The sequence below is a fragment of the Melopsittacus undulatus genome, chromosome Z (assembly GCF_012275295.1).
Source record: "Melopsittacus undulatus isolate bMelUnd1 chromosome Z, bMelUnd1.mat.Z, whole genome shotgun sequence".
NCBI classification, from domain to species: Eukaryota; Metazoa; Chordata; class Aves; order Psittaciformes; family Psittaculidae; genus Melopsittacus; species Melopsittacus undulatus.
This window is the reverse complement of record NC_047557.1, coordinates 22,927,385-22,943,966: the sequence shown is the minus strand read 5'-3', so window position 1 is coordinate 22,943,966 and position 16,582 is coordinate 22,927,385. Positions and strand designations below refer to the sequence as shown.

At 38.3% G+C, this 16,582-nt stretch overlaps 1 protein-coding gene across 2 annotated transcripts in view; it reads right to left on the bottom strand.

The window, feature by feature from the left end:
- SREK1 (splicing regulatory glutamic acid and lysine rich protein 1) overlaps positions 1–15,105 on the bottom strand; it is a 35,912-nt gene extending 20,807 nt beyond the window's left edge. The window contains exons 1-3 of one of the 2 annotated variants that reach the window (XM_005151902.4): positions 14,798–15,105; positions 8,716–8,849; positions 835–950 (exon numbers count right to left, since the gene is read on the bottom strand). In XM_005151902.4, coding sequence (XP_005151959.1) covers positions 835–950; positions 8,716–8,849; positions 14,798–14,958 — 411 coding nt within the window. In that variant the 5' untranslated portion in view covers positions 14,959–15,105. Of the gene's footprint in view, positions 1–834; positions 951–1,237; positions 2,273–8,715; positions 8,850–14,797 lie in introns of those variants that run through there. The other variant, XM_031051506.2, reaches the window with a different exon arrangement.
- Between the last annotated feature and the right edge of the window lie 1,477 nt (positions 15,106–16,582).

Genomic DNA, 16,582 nt, shown 5'->3' with positions numbered 1-16,582 from the left:
TTTTTTTTCCCTACCACAAGTATAAAAGTAGATGAGGAACTGCTGAGCCCTTGTCCAGCACAGGAAATAGGCAATCTGCAGTACCCAGGACCAATTTGTTCAGTAATAGATATCAGTCCATCAAAGGAACAGATAAAGTACTTTTTCAACCAACATATCATGAAAGGCAAAATAAATTACAGTTGAAATCTGAAGGATATTAAGTCTAAATTCTTTTCCTACAAACACAGTCACTTCCTACAGAACAAGGACAATACAGCTTTCACTTAAAAATCACACTAAACTGGTCTGCTCAGTTCCTGGTTTGAATTTTATTTTCTCCACTCAAAAACCAACTGCCTTTCCAGCAAAGAAATTTCCTAATAAATATGAGAAATACTCCACTAGGCACCAATTTAATCTTCTTTTTTTTTAATGCAACAAAAAAACTTGATTTTTTCCCTGAATAGGTCACAGAAGCCTGCTGATGTCAAGACTTACAGAGGCAAAACAGAACTAAGAAGAAGTAGTACCAGGTAGCTCCTATGTTTTTTGTATTGAAAACATGGTGAGGCAAAACAGTCAAAAGCCCTGTTGTACAGATAACAATTAAAGCACCCTAAGGCAGAATTTTAATACTCCAAAGAACTGTGTCAATGTAACTACGCTATAACAAATTTTTAGGAAGTGGATAGCACTGCCACTGAACCAAACTAATGGGTCTAGGGAAAGACAAAAATTAAAAACGACACAACAAGGGATCCATGGATCAGATAGTTCTTGTTCTCTGAACACAGAAAAGGCTACTGAGTACAGAGGAAACCAGAAATCAAACAGCAGCTGAATTTTGCTTACTGTAGTCAAAGGGGTTGGTGTAGGTATAGGAAGCAACCCTGCACCAGGCATCAGACTTGTCATAGTAGGAGCAGGCGCCAACAGGGAAAGGGCTTTGGCTTCATCTGGGATTTTACCTGAAGAAGCAAATGAAAGCATTACACAGAGTTGGAAAACTACACAAATGTTACTCTTTCTATGATTTTACAACTACCCTTGTATTTAAAAATGTAATAAATAACAATGAATCTATCTACCAGATCCTTACAAAGAAACAAATAAGAACTTAAGTTTTTCCTTTTACCCTGCCTCTACTAGGAAAAACAAAAGTGAGCAAAACTTCAAAGACTAGCAATCTCATTAATGATTATTTTTAAAACTGAATAATGTATACAATTATTTAACACTTTGAGCTATGGGTCACCTGTACTGGAAACTTAATGTTCATGAACCAAACGATATCAAGCATGGACGCTTTCCCAGGGCGGTGTTTTCGCGGTGATCGAAAGTTGTTTTACACATGACAACCGTTCGTGTTGGCTGCATCACTAATAGCACACAGAACATCAGATACAGAAAAGAAGAACATTTTTTAAAGTTTAATCCCCAGAAATGGCAAATAACCAAACCAGTAAAACAAAAATAAAAAGAAAAACCAAAGTATGTGCTAATTGAAATTTGTGGTTTTGTTTTGTTGTTTGAGCTTTTTTTGTTACTTTTAATTCCTCTGGTGACACCTACTTTGGATGTAAAAATAAAAGAACAATAAAAAAATTACTACTAAACTACCGTGACTCCACTCAATACATATTACAAGTGAAGTTGAAGGTGGAGGAGGGAAGGGAAGAAAAAAACTCCTCTGGTACCGTCTCACATTCTAGTTCACCTCAGTTTACCCGAAACTCTGATAAATAAGATTTAAATTTATTGAGATTGAAAAAAATCACAACTGATCAGCTAAGCAAGCTGTATTTTCCCAAAATATCAATTTTCCACTATTTCATCCGGATTATTCTGCCCCATCATGCTAGAAGTTTACGTAGTATCTAATCTGAATTAAACGGAAGTTTCATTCAACATTGGCCACAATTAGACTGCTAAATGATCCCAAAACTTCAAAAATCAAGATTTAATAGTTAAAAAATGACTACAATTATATGTACATATTAAATTTGAAATGCAAAGGGATTTAAACTGACACAAACATCAAACACTAAACAGTAAAACTACAGAAAAGTTCTAATTATAGTAGATACCTATGATCTATTCAAAATTGCTGGCATAATTGTATATATGCTATCCAACTGAGCCCTTTGGTATGCATTTTATTAAAGTAAATGCTTTTATTTAAACATTCTTTTAAAAGTCAAGGTATATACAAATACTGCACCAGTGGCTTTTACTGCTTTGGTTCAAACTGTGTATATTTAAACTGTAAAACCCCCACCTTCAGGGTTTAAAAATTAGTATACACATGTTCTTATAAAAAAGCAAAATACAAGGTAAGTTTCAAAACACTGCGCTGCTTTAGCCATACAAGTTCCTATAGACTCCAGAGGAAACATCTACTTTAAAAAAAATTAAAATAAGGAAACCTGTTCTACTGATCTGCAACAAGGACTGGGTTACAGTTGAGTGTCACCAAAAGACAAAACAAATCTAAATGAAACTTAATGTGTATGTAGCATGGGTGGAATAGAAAATTAAAAACAACAATACCCATTTTTTCTCATGCTTCCTATTTACATTTATGTTAAATTTTGAGGCACCTTGTTCCTTAACATGTAACAAACCACTTGATTTTGCTATCAAAAGGAGAAAAATAGGAAAATTATTAGCACTTAATAATTAACTGTGCAATAACAATTTCCAGGGCTTAAAAAAAAACAAACAAAAAACCCCAAGAAAACAAAACCCATGCATGAATCTGGCTCATCATCACAATGTTCAGCACTCTTTACAGGTCTCATTTTGAAGTCAGACATGCAACAAGAGGTGTACATGATCTGCCTGACTGCTCATGAGTATCAGGTACTTCGCTGTACATCCTGCCTATTATGTAGCTCACTAACAGGCTTTCGAATATAGTTCCAGCAGCTGTGCATGCAAGTTAGGCATAGAATTACATACTAGTTCTTCTGAAAATCTTAATATTTAAGCGCTTTCAAATGATAAATGAACCAGACCTTATCCTGAATAACTACCATCTTGCAATTCACTGGATACTCATGCAGGTTTCTACAGGACCAACAGACATGGATCAAGTAAATCCAATGGTGGAAATGGCTCCTGAAGTGGTGTGTCTGCATTCTAATTTAGATCCTTGTCCAGTAATGCACATAAGTATATGCCTAATTTAAGTATGTGCTTACATACAGCCAATTCAATATATACTTAATCAAATAAATTTAAGAGATGTTTAGGCATTTAGCCCTTTTAAGTAGGAACTGAGTTAGACACATAAGAGACAATGAACCAAGTTCAGATAGGTACCTAAATACAAGCCTAAGCTTTAAGTATATTGTTCATCTTACAGAGGTAATTGGCATTACTCATGTTGCTCAAGTAACTACTTTTGGTTAAGTGCACCATTACAGCAGTTCAAAGAATTAAAAACATGCATATCTAAGTTGTAAAGTTAGCACCATTATTTCCAGAATACTTTGGCCCTTCATAATGTACCAAAATCTAGTTGGTCAGTTCCATGTCACAAAAAAAAAAAAAGTGTATTAATTCAAGAATCATAAAGTACCCATGTTTAAAGACAGAACCCTGAAAATCTGCCTGAATATTCAAAGATACCACCTTCTCAAAAGATCCTTCTCTACATCTTAAGACCAGGCCAAACTGTCAAAAAAATCTGTAGAAATTAAACTCAGTCTTGTGGGGGGAGAAAAAAAAAGAAAACCTGAAGTATCTTGCAAATATACTTCCCTTTTCTCTACATAGTTAAAAAAAATCCCAACAAAACAAACCCACAACAAATTAGTATGTGAGGCCAAATAACCTCACTTGTTACAGGGTTTAAATTCAAGAGTTTTATCTCCATGAATTTACTTACAATAAAGGAATACAAGTCCACAAAGATACAACAAAACGTGGGTTATGACACAGCAAATTAGGACATTTTAGTTTAAGAATAACTGTTTTGTTTTTAAACTCACAGTATTTAAAAGCTGAATGAAAATGGGGTAAAGATATTTATTTTCTGGTAAGGGAAACAGAATAAATAAATATGCCATATTTATACATCCTTAAAAACGTTTCCTGGAAGTTCTTGTGTTTAGGAAATATGGTTTCTATTATGATTTATTTATTGATTCTTCATCTGCACAGGAATCTGGAAGCAGATATAAATTAGCTCTGCATTGCCTAAACACACCTTAGGCTTCCTAGGAAAGGTACAGCTGTCTTAAATACTAGTTACAATTGTTACATTTTTGTATCAAAGTGCTCAAGAGCCCTAGTCATCCTTGTCCATACTGCAATCCGTTTTGCTAAATACTGAACAGAAGTATCCGTGTTAATTAAGTACTAATCATAGTACTTTTATTCCCTTCCAAGTGCTCAGAAGAAATTAATTTCCTACTCTTTGTACTGAAACTACATGGCTTGTTCCCCCCTCCCTCCCCTAACTGCTTCTAAAATAAGGTTGTTTTAAAAATACTTACAGTTCAAATCTACTCTAAATGTAATTAAAGAAATTGTTATTTTTCCTGCTATTTTAAATCAGTGAAAAATGCAGATTTACAAATAATTTCTGTGTGATCCAGTTCATGACCCTTATTGGATTTAGCAGCAGTGATTAAAGAGATTACACCTACTGGCAATTACCTCAACTGCCACAGCTAAATCCAACAGAGATCACTAAACAAAGCTCTTTCCAGCTGCACTGCACAGCCTGGTGCATTACCAGAGTGAAACCAACCAATTCCTATGCAGCAGGCTGGGAAGAGCCATGCCTGAGGACTAGACACACCACCTGGTCTGCCACTTCCATTTTACAAGAACATCATTTACAGACAAGAACTTTCTCAATCACTCCAGCATCAATTGCTGGGGTTTGTGAGATTGTGAGATGACCAAGAAGACACTTCTGCTTTCGTTCTTTAAAAAAAAAAAACTCTTATTGAAATCACCAGCACTGTAGCATGTCAAAGTGCAATATACACATACATACACACACAAAGAACTGATTCAATCTTCCCACAAATAACAGTGTTGAAAGACAATGTGCCTCACATAACACATTCCAACCAAAACTTCAGGCTGCATTTGTACTTATGAGTGGTAAACAGTTTTTTTCTGGAAATTACAAAAACAAAAGGATGAAATCTTACTGCCACTGACCTCACTGGAGCAAGGTTTCATCAGAAGCAAACAAGTATTTCATGGCATTCAATATTCATGAAAGTTCAATTTCAGAACTAATTAAACTGTTCATATTCATAAACAGTAAGCCTTCTTCTAAACAGACTGTGCAACCTAAAACTACTCTGCTAAGGGGAAAAAGAGCACAGAAAGATCATGACTCTGCTTCATAAAATTAATTTCTCCAGAAGTATGAGTTTTATCTACTCTTTTCCAAGATAAACTCGTGAAGTACAACATATGAATGAATTTTACAACGGATTTTTCACTGTTCCTGGATCCTGACACAATGTGTTGATCTGTTGAATTCAGATGCTTAAACATACTCCAAATCAAATTTACCTGTAATTCACAACATAAATCTTGCTCTAAATTCTGTGTATACCATCCACCATTCATAAGCAGCTTCAGGTCAACTTCAAAATGAAACACTGTGAACCCTTTACAAAACACCATTTTACAGAACTGAAGTACCAGTTCACAAGTACAAGGGAAAGAGATTTAACAGAACAGAACAAAACAAAACAAAAGAAGAAAAAAAAAAAAGAAAAAGGGACAAAATCAAAATAAAAAGAAACAAAGGAAAGAAATCAAAATAAAATAAAAACAGAGACAGGGCGTCCATCTTCAGCAGGCCAGACTTCGATCTCATTTCCCCCATGAAGGTTTCACTTGGCGGCAGGTTTAGTGGCATGGCAAACAATGCCTAACTCAGGCAAGTGTAACAGGTCTGCCTTGGCCAGTCTAGTCATCTAATAATGCACAAATATCACACAGAGAAAACATACAAAACCAAATTAATAGTCAAAATCCATCTACCAGATAATGTGGACATAAAATTTAGAATGATTAGGGTGGCATCTTTGTTTATCTTTCAACCTTTGTGTTCTCAAAGAATAATGTTTAAAGAAAAACCTACCCATTCATACACACCTAAGTCATATTCTGACAGCTTAATAATGTTACCTCATTTACAACTGCATTTTTGCCAAATTGTTTATTAAATATCACAAGTTAACATTGTTTTCATTGTGTAGTGATTACCTCCTCATACTCCCTCAATTTACCACTGTTTAAATACACTTCAAATTTCAGATTTTATTCTGAGTTTTAAAACTAGGTTTTCAGAGTCCCCTTTTACCACTTCCCTATGCTCAACTTGGCACATGAAAGGTTTTAATACTGGCACTGTTGGCCAAGGATGTAATTTTAACTCCTGGTAGAATACAGCCATCATTACTTTCAAAGCCCATGATGCAGTCTACTGGCTATTACTCATCACATAATACACAGTAAATCGAAAATCTTACTTTATCCTCTCCAAAGCCATACTTACTCCACAAAATATATTCCTCAGAAAGTTATACCTATACAAATTCACATCTTTAAAATTAGTGATTCTGTTATAAAGCTACATGAAAACACCATTTTGACATTAAAAAAAATTTGACCTCTCAACTCAATCACTTGTTCACCCAATTATGCATACATCTCTGTGGGGTCCCAAATCATTTTGAACAGTCTCAATCATTCTACAATACATTTTCTCAGGAATGCCTAATAAGTCAGTTAAAAATGGGGCTGAAACAAGATTAGCCAGAACTTTGATTTCATTCTCTTTCCATTCATTGTCTACTATCAAGAGACACAGGAAAACATAGCTTTACCTGCCTGTTGCCATATCACATCAGGCAGTGATGTCATCACAAGAAAACCACCAGGAAGTGTTGTTCATTCATTAGGTGGCAATCACTCCTCTCTGGCAGTACTGAACCAGTGTTAAGGCCTTTTCAATGATTTGTAAAACTAAGATCCTAAATAATTTGTAGTCAATTATTTAGGGGAAATTTTTTAACAATAATGACTCTAGTTCCATTAGCCTCTACAGAGCTTCAAGTGGATACAGCAGTATCGTCTTTGCGGTTTAAGAATAAATTCAAAAAATAAAATCAAAAAGCCCCTGAAACAAGATATGAAAGCAACTAAAAAAATCTAAGCTTCACAAAGACAAATATACATGCCATATGCCCCTACTAAGAGGACTACCAGGACAGACAGTATATCGCAGGTTATTATAGCCTTTACTGAAAGTACTTAAGACAGTCTACTTGTAAACTTGTCAGAGTTTGCTAGGAACATCCCAGACCATGACAACAGCAACACCGAATCTCATACCATCCAGATGACGTGGCAAGCATGCCAAAATATGGTACTCTGGGACCACTGTTAACAAACTCCAAGAAGTTAACAGTATTTATTGAACCAAACCCCAACTCCTTCAGTTAGAAAAGTTATGTTTATAGAAGGTATTTCTGGACTTCCATGGTCCAGAAATGGCTTCTGGTTCAATCATTCCTAACATTGCTGTTCATGACAAAACAGCTACCATGTTCAAAGTGAAATTAGGTTCACTCCACCAGCTGGAATGTTTCTGAAGAGTCAAAAAGCCCAGAACCAAACAGAGGGTGCTCAGTTCCACAATGATCCCAATGAAGTCAATGGCGCCCTGCCTAACTCCAGCAACATGCCTTCCATAGGACCATGCTTCATATAACTGTATTCTAATCTGGGACATTATACAAACATTACAAATTACCTCGTATTCAACATACCTGTAAAAATATAACCTCAAAGCTAGTTAAAGGAACACTCGTAAATCTAGTATTCACCAAGCATTTTATTTTATTAAGAGTTTTAAAAACACTTTACGGTGGAAGCATTCTCTACAGATCATTGCACTTTTTTTAAGAGAGAGCTAAAACCAAAAAAGGAGTACCAGCATATATAAGAAAACCTTTTTGTGCCTCACAAAGTAGTATTTTCCACAATAACAAGATAGAAAACTGACTTTTTTTTTAATTGAAAGAGCAGGTAAACATTTATATTCAAACAGTAATTATCACTATGAATACTAAGCATTTTAAATTAGAACAATCTAAAATGGCTAAATATGTATATGACATGTCTACAAAACAAAATCAGGATTCAGTCTAAAAAAAATGAAAAGTAATTAGGATCTCAGACAAGCAAACAAATTAAAAAACAACAAAACTCACACCACAACAAAACAAACATAAAACAAAAAAACAACAAAACTAAACAAACAAACACAAAAAAAACCAACAAAAAACCCCACCACTTCAAAGGTGATACATTAAAATCCAAACTGCAATTTACTAGTGCCAGGAAATTGCCTAATCTTCTCAGTGCTCCATTGACTTCAGTGAGAACTCTGTGTGAGAATAAGCTTGCCAACACAAACCATATTGAAGCAAATTATTTACCTTCTTGTCCCTCAAAATATGTAATAAATTGAATTATCCTAACTTAACTACCTTCTTTAATACCAAATTGCAATTAAATCTATATAATTCCATATCTCTGTTCCATTTTAAATTTTGTTTCAAGACTTTTTTTAAAAAGCAATGAAATAAAACACCAATCGAGCACCACCTGCTTACACGGAAAGCTTAAAACAACTAGCAGACTTGACAAAAGAACAACATTTCAGAAAATGTCTAAAATACCAACCTTCTGCGCAGGGCACAACTATCAAAGCTCTGTCAATAAAAACCGTGTTAGTTAGATGCTGGGCCACACCAACACTCGATGCTTCACGAAACTTAATATAACATACTTTGGAGGAAAAAGCAAGAGGTGCGTTGCTGCAAGATAAAAAGAAAAAAAATAATTAGTCACATTCAATAATTCTATGTTTGTATTTTCAACTATTATTCCTTAATAAAAAACAGGGTTTAGAGCTCCTGGAACAGTTAGCTAAAAGGCAAGAGTATAGCAATTTTCTGATTTGCCTACTTTACTATGTTATTGACAAAAGCATAGCATAGCACCTCCTCCCTCTTAATGGAGAATTACAAAAAAGCCAAAATCCCAAACTAACTAGGCTAATTTTCTTTAATCTTGCTAAACAACACTGAGTGTTCAACATTACTACAAATTCTTTTTTAGCATCTACCTTAGTCTGGCATGGTGTAGTGAGAAGCTCACTATTTGGCTGGGAAAAAAAATCCGATCTGCTTTACCAACAGAGCTGTCAAACACATAAGCACTGTCATTTTGATCAAAACCAAACAAATTTGCCTTAAAACAGGTACTCCCTTGTCAAGGCTTGTAACCTTCACTTAAGCAGTTTATTTCTTCATATGAAGGATGTCTGGTGAAATCTCCAAAGAGAAAATGCAATAAATAAGATATTGGTGGAACATCAGCAGTTTTGATTGAAAAGACCATGGGTCTTCTAGCAAAGCAGTAACTCATGGAAAATAAGTTGCAGAAAGTGGTTCACCTAACCCTCCCCCAACAGAAACAGAAACACTGAGCAACTCTCTGGAAGTACAAGAAGCAGTTCAAGTTTAGTCCAACCGATCCTGTAGTCCCTCAAGTTCCAAGCACGTACTCCTATAGTTGTATGGAATTAATTAGATTTTAGCATTTAACTACAAGCTCAGATTTTTTAGACACATTATTTAATCATATTAAATGCACAAACGAACCAAGAACTTAGTCTGAGATAGACAGACTGGTATGTTTCTGTTTACCAGAAAGGTAACACCTTAGTACCAAGAGAGCAAGCCAACTTCTGCATGGCATGCAGAAACATTATGATGGAAAATTCTGTGAAAACAGATACACTGAAGAAGCAAAAATAAACAGGGAGTAGGAGACATATATATACACAAGTCAACCTTACATAATTTAGAAAAACACTGCAAGTAAGTATAAGTGACATTTATTTAAACTACTTCAGGTTTGGTTTTTTTTTTTTTCTGTAGCTATACTAATATTGTAGAGTATGTAGAATCATAGAATAGTTAGGGTTGGAAAGGACCTTAAGATCATCTAGCTCCAACCCCCCTGCCATAGGCAGGGACACCTCACACTAAACCATATCACCCAAGGATTCATCCAACCTGTTCTTGAACACTGCTGGGGATGGAGCATTCACAACCTCCCTGGGCAACCCATTCCAGTACCTCACCACCCTCACAGTAAAGAATTTCTTCCTTATATCCAATCTAAACCTCTGCTGTTTAAGTTTGAACCCATTACCCCTTGTCCTGTGACTACAGTCCCAACACCCCCAGGTCCTTCTCTGCAGGGCTGCTCTGAATCTCTTCTCTGCCCAACCTGTAGCTCTGCCTGGGATTGCTCTGACCCAGGTGTAGGACCTTGCACTTGGCATGGTTAAACTTCATGAGGTTGGCATCAGCCCACCTCACAAGTGTGTCAAGGTCCCTCTGGATGGCATTCCTTCCCTCCAGCATATCAACAGAACCACATAGCTTGGTGTCATCGGCAAACTTGCTGAGGGCACACTCAATTCCATTGTCCATGTCAGCGACAAAGACATTAAACAAGACCGGTCCCAACACCAATCCCTGAGGGACACCACTCGTTACTGGTCTCCAGCCTGACATTGAACCATTGACCACAACTCTTTTGAGTGCAACCATCCAGCCAGTTCTTTATCCACCGAGTGGTCCACCTATCAAATTGATGACACTCCAATTTAGAGACAAGGAAGTCATGTGGGAAAGTGTGGAACGCTTTGCACAAGTCCAGGTAGATGACATCAACTGCTCCACCCCTGTTCATCACTTCTGTAGCCCCATCATAGAAGGCCACCAAATTGGTCAGGCAGGATATTCCCCTAATAAAGCCATGCTGGCTGTCACCAAGCACCTTGCTCTTTTTCATGTGCCCTAGCGTGCCTTCCAGGAGAATCTGCTCCCGGATTTTGCCAGGCACAGAGTATCACAGCTAAAATATGTAGCTAAGCATTCCATTATCTGAAGGGGGCCTATAAGGATGCTGGAGAGAGATTCTTCATTATGGACTGTAGTGGCAGGACAGGGGGTAATGGGTTAAAACTTAAAATAGGGAAGTTTAGATTGGATATAAGGAGGAAGTTCTTCAATGTAAGGTGAGGCACTGGAATGGGTTGCTCAAGGAAGTTGTGAATGCTCCATCCCTGGTGGTGTTCAAGGCCAAGTTGGACAGAGTCTTGGATTTAGCGTGAAATGTCCCTGTTCATGGCAGAGGGGCTGGAACTAGATGATCTTACGGTCCTTTCCAACCCTAACTATTCTATGATTCTATGGTTACATTTCTTCTGCCCATTTGTTTTCCTTGTAGTGTCCAGTATTTTCAGAGTTTCAAGTTTCCACATTCAGGAAGGAAATAATTGTCTAGAATGGCTTCTGAGAGTTTCCAACAGCAAAAGTGGCAGCAAGCTATGACTTTCTCAGCAGAAATGTCTGCATACAACTTCTTATCTTACACTCTCTTAAAAGCCAGACTTCCCTCACTGCAAAGATACTTCTTTATATGACCACAGGGCATTTGGTTTGCTAATGGAAGTGTGGAAGGGTGATGGTGTGGGAGGAGAGGGCGGTTTTGATACTGTTGTTGTTGCTTAGGGTTTGGCTCAAGGTTCCACTGAAAATTCTGTTGTCCAGATTGCTGAGACTTGAAATATAGCCTGGGCTTTGGTTGGGTTTTTTTGTTTGGGGTATTTTTGGTTGATTGGTTGAGGTTTTGTAGGGTTTTTTTTATTATTTATTTGTTTGTCTTGTTAATTGGAGGGGTTTTTTAACTTTGTGGGTTTTTTGTTGGTTTTTTTTTCCCCACTACTTGCTTAAAACCATAATTCTGTTCCAGGCAGTTCCAGGCTCCATGAATAACTCTTATAAACTTCAACATCTATAGAGGCACCTCTGACAAGTGAATTTTTTATATAGTATTTCTCCCCCTGCGTTTCCTGTATTTCAATCACAAAAGCTATGTGGAAAGTATGTTAAAAAAATATCAACATCAGAAGACTGCTGCAAACAAGGCTATAAAAAAAAGTCTTTGTACAAAGTCCATTATCAACAGAACTGGAAATTCACATCCATTAGAAATAAACATATGCAGCAAAGGCAACATGATTACAAATTACTTCTAGAATAATTTCTTTAACATGAATACCCTTTTTCTATATACAAAAATGATGCATACAGAAGAGAACACAACTTCACTCTGCTCCAAAAACTCATGCTTGACTAAGTAAGTTATTTTGTGTGAGCTGAATATCTGCATTACAGAATTAGAGAGAACAGGTTGCATTTCAACACAATGTAATGTAACACCTTCAGCTCATCCCTTAATTACATTCAAAAAGTTAGGATAACACTCATTTTAACACTACATCTTTCATTATTCTTGAAACAAGAATCGTTAGCTTTATTTTTTTTAATGATGTATTTCTATGAAAAGAATAGCAAAGGGAGTTCCAACCTCAGTGAAAGCTTCAACTTAACTTAGGTAACACACACACTCTCAAATTACTGAAAGCTGCTAAGTCACCTTCCTCTTACTCCTCAGCATGAATTAAATTTAAAAAAGCATATTAATGTTTTTCAGCTAGTAGTCTGTATCCATGAGACCTGCAGTTCACTAATTTAACTTACTGAATTACGTTTTCGATCTAGAAAACGGATTGAGAAGTGAGTTTCCGCTATTCCATGAAGCTAACAAAATTAATGCTCTAGAATACATTGGATGTTTGGATGTCTTACAGAATCAATTTTAAAGTTAAGATAAGATGACACAATATTCTGGCTGATTTTCATTTTAACGTAAAAAAATTTCCTTTTAAACTGAATTAATAGGAAATTGGATATTTTTTAAATCTAGGCCTTAGATCATTAAATACTTCAGGAAAAAAACAGTGGCAGAAAATAATTTTAACAAATTGCAGACAACTATTTTACCATCTTTTTGCTTGAGACACCTTTGCTTCCCGTGCACTTGTCAATGAAACTTTTTATTTATCATAATAGTATTCAAATATGTTCTCAGCGGGTCAATGGAAAATATTACTGTTTCACAAGAAGGACATTATTGTAAATAATTTTTCCAAGGTAGCAATTTGAAAGTCAGCACATATGTCCATAGCCATTAGGCAAGGAAAATAGTATTTCTAAAAATTATACATAAAAATTATAAATAAAACCAAGAGTGAAGTAAATAATCACAAACCTGCACCTTATCTCTGAAAAATTAATAATTTAGAACTGATGTTTACAGAATTATAACCTTGACATCTCCATGTCAAAGCCTACTATGGTACTGGATTTTAATATTTTATGTGCATGTGCACACTGGCAAAATTTTATACATAGACACATATTATTTGGACGTGAATTATTTGCATGTAAAGAAATTATCTATTTGCCTTAAAGTCTGTTATATAACTTAAGTGGAAAATAACAGCACCATCTGTAACAAAAAAATATATTCAGCCAGGAGAAAAAGCTCGTATTAAGAAGCAAGTGTAGAATAAAACCATGTAAAACCCTAGAAAATGTGAAAAAAATCACCAGAGATCTATTAAGGAGTGTTTTAAACTAGTAAGGCTGTTTTAAGCCTATCTTTACATACATGAGTTCCTATTACTTATCCTTTATATATACATATTAAATAATGAGTAAATTCTCAGAATGGTCATCATTCAAACCCACTCAGATGTATGTAGTGACACATTAAAATCGATAAATATCAACATTTTCTGCAAGTCAGTTTTTAAAATCAGTATTTTGTCCAGCTAAACATCTTCTTTGTATTAAAATTGAAGTACATGGATGTGAAGGGCTCCCTCCCCTGCTATTCCCAATTAATTTTCGTAAGAAAAAGGTGTTTTTGAAAGAACATGCTTGCCACTCACTTCCTAGTACAACAAACGTATTAAAAAAGAAAAATAATTGTTTCCTCCCCTGTTGATCAACATCTGCTTGGAGAAATAATATTGTTATTTTGTGAACCTCAGAATCCCCCATCAAGAGTGCAACCTCGCATGCAGCTGACATAAGAACAGCTACAGTGTGAAGAGATTTGTAATGTCCGTTAACTGTAATTTTCTGGACGTCTTGTCAGGGCTATTTCAAGGCAGGGCAGGTTCCGACCCCCTAAATTCTGGCTTTTGTTCGAGAGGCGCTTTCTCGAAGAACAGAGGCCTTCGAACAGGCCGGGGGGGGGGGGGGGGGGGGGGGGGAAGGAATGTGGAGGTGGATTGATATAAAGAATAAAAGGATTGGTTTGTCCCACCGGCACACACCGGTTGGGCCAGCGGGGCGGGTATCGGGCCTGGGGCTCTCTCGCCCGCCCCCTTCACACAGATCGACAGAAGAGAACGGTGGGCTGCAGAAACGGGTTTTTCAGGAGAAAAAACGACCTGCGCCGGGAAGCGGCGCGGGCACACTTCTTGTCAGGCTTTCGGCTGTGCCTCGGTGCCGGCTCCCCACAGAATCAGGGCTCATCGCAGGCACCCGGCTGCGGCACACAAACCCCGCCGCTCCGCGGACGCCGCGGCTGCTCCCTTCCTCTAGCGGGGCCGCCATCTTAGGTACGGGCGCAACTCCCGTCCCCTGCCGTTCCTGCCATACAAAGCGGTAGGACCACGTGACACGCACCCTCCCGCTGAAGGCTGTGGTGCCCGCACTCAAAATGGCGCCCAGGACCTTCTGCCTTATCCATCCCCCACCACCCCCTCAGGACCTCTCCCTTCTTCCTAATCTCTGTCTCTCCGGAGGCCGGCACAGGCCCCACTTACTCCGGGGGGTAGAGGCGAAGTTCCTCAATATCTCCCAGGAAGCCGAAGAGAGTTCTCATCTGCTCACTGGTCACTGCGGAGGACAGGTTCGTGACCTGGATGACGGACGTGGGGCCCAGGGGGAAACCCAGCGGCACCCCAATCCCTCCGCTGTTCATCATGGTGGACCCCTCACAGCCGCTCCGCTCCCGACGGTACCACAAGCAGCCGAAGAGGCGGGCCTGGCCACAGAGACGAGCACGCGGCGCCTATTGAAGCGCCCTACCGCGCGGGCGCTCTAGCGGCACACTCCACTGCTCTCTGGAGGAGTTTCTGGGCGGGCAACATGAAGCGCCTGCTGGATGGGCCTACCGGGGAGCAGCACCTCCGCTCCGCTCCGCCCCGCGCAGGCCGGGACCGGCGCCGCCGCACTCCCGGCGGAAGCTCACACGGTGCCGGCTGCACTGCTGTTGCCAGGGTGGGATCGGCGCGGCCTTGGCCCCGCCTAGAAAGAGGCGCGGGGCCATACGCGCCTCCTGACCTTTAATGGCCGCGTCCCCTGGGGCCTGCCCTCTGTACCTGCCAGCCGGTAACCTCAGCGGGGGCGGGCCCCGGCATCTCAACAGCTGGTGTCCTGCAGTGAAAGGAAAGGCTCTCTTTAAACCCGAAGTGCCAGAGGCCCTAGATCCAGAACCCGTGTGACAGGGCAGCGTTGGGTTCCAGGAGAGGCAGTTTAATTACCACAGGGAATAAACTATGAAAAAGCCCAAATTACATTTAATCAGGAAGGCGTTATAATGGAGTAAGTTGTCAATGGTTTCCTTCTTTTCTGGGCATCTGTCCCAGTTAAACTGATTTTACCTGGAGTTACAGCTCAAGCTCTCTTTGAAAATTAAATTGGAGAAAAATGAGACAGCACTATGTGTGTGGGTGATCACCATTAAGGATCCAACTGTTGTCTTTCCTAGGTAGTAAAGAGCTGTGCATTGGAAAGATTTACTGTTGTTTTTTTTTTTAAGACTTTCTGTACCCCAAACCTGAACTGAGGAGGGACTGAAGTATTTTTTAAGTTACTTCGGCTGAAAAAATGCAAATTTGTGATACTTCGCTGAGCAAGTAGGTCAGTTGTCGCAAAAGCTCCTTAGATAAGCCTTAGTAGTGCTTCCTTTATTGAGGCTTAATGTTACAGAATTTTAAGTAGTGTCAATTGTTGGGCATTTTGTTTTATTTTATTTTAAAATGCCTATGCATATGTTTCAGGTACTACTTACTTCAAAATTAATCAGTGCACTCATATTATTTTTCCATATTCCAAAAGTACAAGGATTAAGATCAAGGTTAAATAATTTCTTTCAGCCATCCTTATAGTTTTTAATTAGCCTAAGTTTATAGAAGCTTAACTGGAGATTTCAAGATCTTTTTATATGTTGTGTAAAATCAAACTCTGGTATGATTGTTCTCTCTGTGAGAATATTACATGAAAATTTCCTGTGTATGGTCTGATCCAAAGACAGCAGAGACGTAGAAAGGATGAGTGCCTTGAATATTCTTGTCCTTTCTCCTTGTATCCCTCAGTGCAGGGTACCAGAAAAATGAGTTCTAAAATACATAAATAGAAAATCCTGTGATGTCAGAACTGACTGGGATACCCTCCTTCAGATAAAGCCTTAGAATCATAGATTCATAGAATAGTTAGGGTTGGAAAGGACCTTAAGGTCCTCTAGTTCCAACCCACCTGCCATGGGCACGGACACCTCACACTAAACCATGCCACCCAAGGCTTCATCCAACCTGGTCTTGAACACT